The sequence below is a fragment of the Morone saxatilis genome, unplaced genomic scaffold (genome assembly GCF_004916995.1).
Source record: "Morone saxatilis isolate NCDOM2014 unplaced genomic scaffold, NCSU_SB_2.0 Contig20, whole genome shotgun sequence".
NCBI lineage: Eukaryota > Metazoa > Chordata > Actinopteri > Moronidae > Morone > Morone saxatilis.
In genome coordinates, this window is record NW_023339763.1 from 24,926,408 (window position 1) to 24,935,081 (window position 8,674).

General features: G+C 39.5%; 1 protein-coding gene across 1 annotated transcript; it reads left to right on the forward strand.

Annotated features, from left to right (window-relative positions):
• The first annotated feature begins 2,445 nt into the window (after positions 1 to 2,445).
• Positions 2,446 to 6,059, forward strand: LOC118331257 (zona pellucida-like domain-containing protein 1). Its single transcript, XM_035666061.1, has 9 exons — positions 2,446 to 2,554; positions 2,765 to 2,985; positions 3,074 to 3,258; positions 3,979 to 4,051; positions 4,462 to 4,559; positions 4,721 to 4,801; positions 4,883 to 5,051; positions 5,156 to 5,264; positions 5,929 to 6,059. The coding sequence occupies exons 1-9, from the start codon at positions 2,446 to 2,448 to the stop codon at positions 6,057 to 6,059; spliced, it is 1,176 nt and encodes a 391-aa protein (XP_035521954.1).
• Positions 6,060 to 8,674: the final 2,615 nt, after the last annotated feature.

The following is an 8,674-nucleotide window of genomic DNA, read 5'->3' on the forward strand; positions in this document are numbered from 1 at the left end:
TACTCATGCCCGTTTGGAACTAGCTTTTAACGGTAATTCGCGGTCTGTGCTAAAACTGGTCAGCGTGCATTAGAATGAAAACATATCCCAGACAAACAGACCAACTCGGTAAATAAGTGTTTTTATTAACCCAGTTTCATTTTGCGCGCCGGAATTGTCCTTTAAGCTGTGTTGATTAACTATGCTAAACCATAAAACATTTTTCATTACAAGCTGTAGAAAGCTTCAGAGCTGCACAACTTAAAAGCTAAAGGAAAAGAGTGGCTATGAAAAGCAGCAAAAGGAGTTTATGCAATGGTTTATAGCTCATCACTTGTGTCCCCAAAAATCATCATCCCAGGTTTGGTGTTGATGTTTTCTCTGCAGCCCATAGCTTTTCTGATAAGAGAAACCTTGGATTACTTCAATAATCCCCTTGCTGTTATCAGTGTGGATTTTGTCCGCCACTGTCAATTAAATCTTGAAGCCATGAAGCTGCAACATGTAGTGTACACCCACTGTATCAAAGTTGTCTCCTAGAATTCCAGTGACACTGACATATTGTTCAGTTCTCATTCCTAGAAAGCTAATTCTTACTTACTCAAAGTAGAAGCAGCAGTAGCAGATGGCTGTGGTGAATCTGACAATTATGACTACACATCTCAGACAAGCATCCAGAGTCTTAATACAGCTCAAAAAACAAAGTAAACCATTATTCATTATTCATGCATTACATTATGAACATAATCCCTGCTATCTTTGCCCCATTATCACACAGGTGCACTGGCAGTCACCCCACCTCCACTGTCGTTGTAAAACCAGAGGACAAATTGTGCATCCTGCCATAATTCCTATTTGAAGATGTTGCCAGGCAGCAGTAAAATCCATTATTGTAAAACACACACATTTGATCTTGGAAATATGCTCTAACAAGATTCTCGGTGCTCCAGCTACAGATATTGCAGAGATGAATGCATCTGCAAGATCCAAAAATACAGCATGACTGTCTCTCCTGTCTGGCTTAGCTGACTGAATTCAGTGGCAGATTTGTGAGCTTTGTAAGCACCTAGACAGCCAGGTATTCCAGCTTTTTGCACCCTTGTGTCAGTGAGCCTCTCTAAGTAAGGTGACAGCCCAAGCACCACCACACTGAAGAAAATTTTCTTCTCCATGGAAAGAAGGTAAAACTGGAACTGATTTATAAGAGTAGAATTTTGCAGTTTTAGATCACACTACTGCCTCATGTCAGGATGCAGGAATTAACAGCTTCTGTGAAGCTAAATTAATTTGTTTCCTCTGATATGCACTGCACCACTACGAACAGAGCCCTTGTTAAAAGGTAGTATGACTGCTTGGAAAAGCAAACAATGACCTGGCGACATAAACAGAGCTCCAGACTATAAATATGGCCTCAATATATAGCTAAACAAAAGGCTGTCCATAGCAGTTTTGTAACAGTGGTGACATTGAGCAACATTCATTCTTTTTTCGTTCCAACATCAGTTTTCATGAAGGTTAATAAACCTAAATTAATTAGAGAACCCCAAATACTTTTGGCACACTATTTTCCTTCCAACACATTGAATGATGATGATGAACAAACTCCTCATCTCCATGCACTCCAAAAAAAAAAAAGTAACAGAAGGAATATAGTAAAAAGCATTTATGATCTTTTAGGTCAAGCCAACATGTCTCGACCTACAGCAGTCCAGACATGTTGGCGATTCAGCCCTTAAATAAAGGCTCTTTAATACTGTATATTCCTTCCTCATTGCTATTTTTGGAGTGCCTTGGATTGCCTTTTTGTTCATCCAGTTTTCTCCCCTGTACCTTCAAACTTTTTAACAAGTTAAGTGTTATTCTAACTTGACAGCTAATGGTATTGTTCATATGTCCATAGAGATTCATCCAATCACTGAAAACACAGCACCCAAGTGCAGTACCCCACAACGTCCTCTGGGACCCAGGACTATCCCACAGGATGCTCTTTGGGTCATGATAGAGGATATTGCTGTTATTGTCAGTACATTGACGCTCACCTAAAAAGGGTATCAAAGTATTGTGTATTATCCCTGGGGATTTAACACTTACTTCATGAAGTCTCATCTTAACATTCTAAGGGGATCTGTAGCCTATTTTAAAGAAAAAGAGCTAGGCCATTGTCCCTCATAAAGACTCTCACTATGTAGGGTTTCACCCTTAAGGTATGATCCATGGAACTCCCTGTACTGAATGAATTGTTATATGGTAAACTTAGGGTGGACATACCAAGCTACGTTGACCTCGTTTCTGTCCAATCCTAAGAAAGGGTGACAGCTATTTAAGAATATAAACTGTCAACATACATTGAACGAAGCAGTAGACAAGCAGCGAAGGGGGACACTTGAAATGGGTAAGCCAACAACAAGAACATCTACAGACACTTCAAGAGCTTCTGATTTATCATTATCTTTTGATTTTGCAGGTATGTCCATAATAAGGAAGGAAAAAATGAACCTTCTTAGCTTTTTCCTCTTGGCATCCATGGTGGTCGAGAGCAGCCAGTTAACGTGCCAAAATGAACTCCGACGTCCAGGTACAATATGCCTGCTTCAGCTTTTTGTCTTTGCATTTCCTGAAAAAGGAATTCATATTCTCACCCATGGTTTGTGTAAAGCTTATTATTTTAGTATCTTCTAAGGGAAAGCAGTTTTTATGTTTCTTTCCTTCTAGACATGAAATTAGTATGTGAATTACTAAGAGTTATGAGAGTTGGAGAATAAGGGTGTCTTTCCCTCTTTTCTAGAATACACTGACATCTCAGTTGAATGTGGCACGTCCTCCATTAGCCTGGCTATCCAAATCTGCCCTGTTGTCTACACTGGCTACAACGCGTCTCTGCTCATTCTCAACCGCATATTTGACAAGCCGGAGTGCAAAGGAACCGTAGATGAATCCTCCACCCCGCCTGTTGTCAGGTTCACCTTCCCCCTCAACATGACTAATGCTTGTGGCAGCAACTTCCTGGTTAGTAGAGCTTGGTGGAGAGAATCCATAATTCTCAAAGCTTTTTTTCTCTTCTCTGTGCTTGACTTTACCATAATGTTGCCTCCAGACCACCAGTGCAGCTGGCACAGGGATCTTTGCCGACTTCTCTAACATCCAGACGGTTAATGTCAGTGGCGTGGTGCGCTCACATGACCCAACCACAGGGATAGTCACCTATAACGCTGAACTAAAATATTACTATTCCTGTGCTTACCCTCTGGAGTACCTCATCAACAACACCCAGGTGGAAGTGTAAGAACTTTTACTTTTTGATTGATTTACTGTACATACCCTGGACATGTTGTTGTACAGGGAAATTGACAGTTTCATTAATAATTCTGATGGTAAGTATTGTATGGTAGCTATGCTTTGTAAAGGGATAATTAGTTTTTCTAAAAATATTGTCATGTTATGTTATGTCAGGCAAAGTCATGGATGCCTTTTTTCCTAGTTTGGTTCAATCCCTGGTTGTACGATATGGGAAATATGCAATCCACAGATTCATGTAGCAAAAGAAATTAGATTACAACACAATTAAGAACACAAGGAATACACATACACAAGGAAGCATATAGTAGCCGCAGACAAATCATTTTAAGTATAATTTCTTTATACTTTTTTCTCTGTTAAAAAAAACATTTTAAACATGCATATAATTAAAATCTGAGCTTTGTATTTAGCTGCTTTTGAGAGAGTTCAGCATAAAAACATTAACAAGCCAAACTGTATGTATCTATCGTTTTATATGTCACTGTGGTCTTTAAAACAATTGTAACCCAGTATGTAGTACTGTGGGGATGTACATCTGTCCTGATCACTCTGAGAAAATAAGAGTGCACTTTCAGACTGTAAAAGTAGTACATTGTCTTCTGTTGGTGGAAATCATTTCCTGGTGTATAGTAACATATAGGATGCAGTCAGACATGTCTCATCCAGCAACTCCTTTCTGACATCACCCCTTGCCCCATTCAGGTCAGCATCTTCCATTGCAGTGAGGGACAACAATGGAAGCTTCATCAGTACTTTGAGCATGGAACTCTTCAGTGTAAGTTGAGACTGAGGTTTTTTTTTTTTGGTGAGGTGCTGGCTATTGTCGTGTTCTATTTACAGTGTAACTGGTTATGTCAACATTTAGGGAGTTGTATTTCTTGTCCACACTTTCTAGAGTGTTTTGTAGACATTAAATAAAGTAACATTTATTCAAATATTTTATTATGGAATCTACTACAAAAAGCCCAAAAGTCAATGTGTTGTTTTTTTTCTGGCTCATATGTACTATTAAATTCAGAAAAATTCAACTCACTAACCGTAACCCTACTTCTAATCAAATCAACCTAACTCTGCATTGAAATAACACCATAAAAACCAGGGCAAACAGGCCCCCCAAATGGACTGTGTAAACTCTGGACAATGATCAGCATTTACAGCTAACCAATTGTACATTTCTGTTGACAGGACATCAACTACACCACTCCTCTGGTCATACCACCACTGGGTTTAGAGCTGAGGACCGACGTCTATGTCCAGGTCCGAGCAGCCAACCTAACTGATCAGTAAGAACACATAGTCTTGTGGACAAGAGGGATCACGAATGTAAACACATTCTTGAAGCTCTGGGTTATGAACACAAATGAAGTGGATGGTATTAAATGTCTTATCAGGATAAAAAAAGTATAAAGCACCTCTGATGCTCACCTTGTTCTTCCCCAACCAGGTACCATGTCCTCATGGACCGATGCTACGCTTCCATCTCTCCCTATCCCACAAACTCCACTTTCTTCAACCTGTTTGTCTCGTAAGTCCTCAAATCTCATTCTGAAGAGAATCATAGGTCCACAGTAGGCCAACGCTGTTTTCTTCTTGATCAATCAAACAGGTGCTCCAAAGACCAGATGACCACCATGCACGAGAACGGGAACAGTCACCACGCCCGCTTCTCCTTCTCAGCCTTCAGGTTTCTTGAACAGCAGAACCAGACGGTGTCCACCTACTACCTGCACTGTATCACCAGACTCTGCGAGATCAGCACCTGTGATGCTTTTAAGGTCAGTAAAGGATCATTAATGCAAAAACACATTTAGCCCGTTTCTCCCCTTAATACTAGATGTGATTCAGTTATTGTTTACATTTCTTCTTGCTTCATCTACAGCAATGTAACAAGAGGAGGAAAAGGGATGTTGATTCCACTGGTGTTTCAGGGACCACCACCCTATCTTCAGCAGTCCCAATTATCACCAAAAATGAGAATTGTAAGTATGGTTGTTCAGTAACACTGTACTTTGAACAAAGGCATAATAACCTTTGTGGTTTTCCAAAAGCAATTTACAGTATAACTTACCTAAACTTCAACATCAACATCAACATCAAAACTATAACAAAAGAATAACAGGAGTTTGATGACATCTTAATGTCTTCACCACCATTGCTCTTCAGCTGCATCTAGACTAACCTCTTAGCCTAGCCCCCTAGCCCCTAACCCCTAGCTTTTGTTGTTTTCGAGCAGTCACTGTTCACACACTTAGCGTTAAACCACGTCTGCAGCTCATGTTTTAGCTGTCAGTAGTCCAGCTGCCCCACAAGGTTATAACTTACTAGCTCTCAACACACAATAGTAAGCTTACCTCAGACTCTGACTTAAAGTCCAGTTTTTGTTCCAGAAATGCCCCTTTCAAATACTAATAGATTTTTTTCTTTTCCTTTCAACTTTTTCCTTTCAGCACTGACAGCTAAGGAGGAAGGTATGATACTGTTTACTTAATTCTTAAAGGAATACAATTGTTTGACTTTGTTCCATCTAAATACTATGTAATATGGCAGATCAAATCTGTATGGCAGTAAAATTCATTATTAATTAGTGAGACCACCATTTGCTGTGTGAGTGAAGGTGTGATGAACATGTTTGCTCTCTGGTTGTGTTAGCAGCTGCCTCCAGCAGTGACTCGGACTCGGGCTCCAGGATGGGTCTTGGGATAGCCGTGGGCATCCTCACTCTGGCTGTCATTGTGATTCTGGCTGCGGCTGCTGTCTTCTACAGAAGGCTCAGACACTTTTAAACTGGAGCAGATGCCCAAGCTTAACTGTTAGGCAAATTGGTATGCAGTAACCTTTCCTACAAGACCTGTGGCATAGAACTAAGGTCAGCATAATATTACTCTTAATGTGTTTTGTTCTTATGTAGCATGTGCATGTGTGGTTTAGTGGTCTTATGGTTGTAGCTGTGCTCGAAATGTACTGCATAGACTAACTTGAAAAGCAAAGTGAGGAACGAGAAGGTTTGCACATGGACATGCTTTGCTTGTTGTAGCAGAAATGGGCATTATATGATGAAAATCTCAAATGTTAGCACTGGTGCGCTTTGGCTTTAAAAAGCATAAAAAGGGGAACCACTAGTTCGTTCTGAGGGTAACAAAATGATCTAGAGCCATGGGAGATATTGTATGAGCTGACACATATGTACTACTACAAATCTATGAAGAAAATGTAATACATTGTGTTCTACTGAGTTTATGAAGGCAAAACTAAATTAGTTGTAAATGTGATTGCAAATGTTATACACAAAGTTGGACATTAAAGAATGTGAAGAGTTTTGAGGGTGAAGCTGCCGTTCCATATAATTTGGTCATTATATGTTAAGTTTTTGCTTAAAACCAATTCATTTTGGACATTTGAATATCAATATAAAATAATCTGTTTGGTCAATTATTGTTACTTTACATAATTGGACTGTCAACCTTCACATGCACTCTCATAATCTACAATTTCGATCATATTTTACCTTTTTACCCCCAAATCCCTGAATATTTTCTGCAAAAAAGATTTCCTTTAAAAAGCAACCATGGATTATGTTACAAACCACAGTAAGTGATAGTGACTGAGAACACGTATCTATTCTTCACTGATCTGCGCACCATTTGTCAATGACCTTGTTAAATCCTGAATATTTAAGGCATATTTGTATAGAAGATGTATCTAGTTTTACAGTGGGTCACAATGGAGGTTCACATGTCACTGAAACCCTGTCTCTTTCTATATAACCTGACCTTTGTTAATATTAATACAAAAAACATTGTATACAATGAATTAACTTAAACACCAGTGTGTTTTTTAGGGGGTGGGAGGTATGAAAGCGAATACTGCTCAAAAACAGCTGGTTAAACAAAGGAGATGAGACCACTCTCATGACGTCAAGACATGACCACACCTCGGCTTTATGGAATCAGGATACTGCAGCAATCCACATTAAAAGGTACTCTGTGGAGTTTTTGGTGCTGCAGAGACTTAATTTTGTGCCCAGATTGGATATATCACATGCAAAAGAAGATACCCAGAACATGGGGCAGTGTGATTTGTGGCAGTATGCAGTATATGCAGCAATAGAAAAGGAGAAATAACATTCTGAACACAGTGTTCTAGTGCTCCTAATGCCATTTGCAAAAATCCATTGGACCTGAATGAAAACAACCAATCAGAGCCAAGAAAGATAGTTGATTGCTGAGTCTCATTCCCAGGGTGTCAAATAAAGACACTTTGGGACCCTGGGGATGAGATACAACAATCAACTATCTAATAGCCACCAACCCAAAGTGTCTTTATATATTTCTCGTCTCTGATTGGTTTTCATTCAGGCCCGGTGGATTCTTGCAAATACCATTAGGAGCACTAGAACGAGCCACAGGAACCAGATTTTTTTTCTCGTGTACTACTGTCAGGACACAGTAAAAATTCCAGCAAATATGATAAAAAGTTATTTTTACCTACTGCAGCTTTAAAACATTTCTAACAGGTTCTGCCAGTGGTCCAGGAAATGCATTGAACATGTTTGTTAGGCGGTATAGATACACACAACATGCTTTATTGATAAATACTGAATGCAAACAAAAATTATGATGATAATAAATGATAACTGACTGGGTAACATCTAGTCTAAACTGGGATTCTGTGTTGAGCCATAATTACTAATACATGCACAGCGTCTGCCAGAAGCTGTTATAAACTGACTTTCTATCGAGTTTGAAGCCACATTTTTACCATCCACTGTTTAGATCTTGGTGGATTTGAACCGGATGAAGGATTTAGTCATCAGATGTCTGGATCTTAATTTGTCAGAGAAACAAGTTAAGCTAACGTTAGCAGCAGCTTAGCTCACAGCCCCTCCAGGACGTCCTTGGTTGGTCCAACAGTGTAGAGGAGACCTCTGAGAATAATTGGGCTTCCGGTAGAAACCTCCTGAACGTTGAACACTGAAGGAATCCTAACTGAGAGAAGCTGACTGCAATGACAACAATGGTAGTGAAGACAACAACTCCCATGATCCCACAATACTTCACTTTTATTATTTTGATGGGAGATACCCTCTTATCCACCACATATGCACAAAACCAACCAATCAGAGCCAAGAAAGATAGTTGATTGTTGAGTCTCATTCTAAATACATCCATCTTATCACAGACTGAATCAGAGAGTGTATGCTGCAGAAGACATTCCAACTTTAACTTAGACCCTGCACTCTCTCTCTCTCTCCGAATTAAATTCAAATGTCACTGGTGGGAAATCTTCTGGGTGAAATTGTAAGAGATAGAGTTCTGTCTCCTCAGCAGCAATGGCTGAGCTCTTTGGGCAGTGAAGATACTAGATATCCCATAATATTTAGTCTTTTGTTAAAACTATT

What these genes read in the sequence shown, in the direction of transcription:
- LOC118331257 (XM_035666061.1), top strand. Translation starts at nt 2,446, where the DNA reads ATGTCCATAATAAGGAAGGAAAAAATGAACCTTCTTAGCTTTTTCCTC. An exon ending in AAATGAACTCCGACGTCCAG is followed by an intron (nt 2,555 to 2,764) that starts GTACAATATGCC and finishes CCTCTTTTCTAG; the next exon opens with AATACACTGACATCTCAGTT. An exon ending in AAATGAGAATTGTAAGTATG is followed by an intron (nt 5,265 to 5,928) that starts GTTGTTCAGTAA and finishes TTGTGTTAGCAG; the next exon opens with CTGCCTCCAGCAGTGACTCG.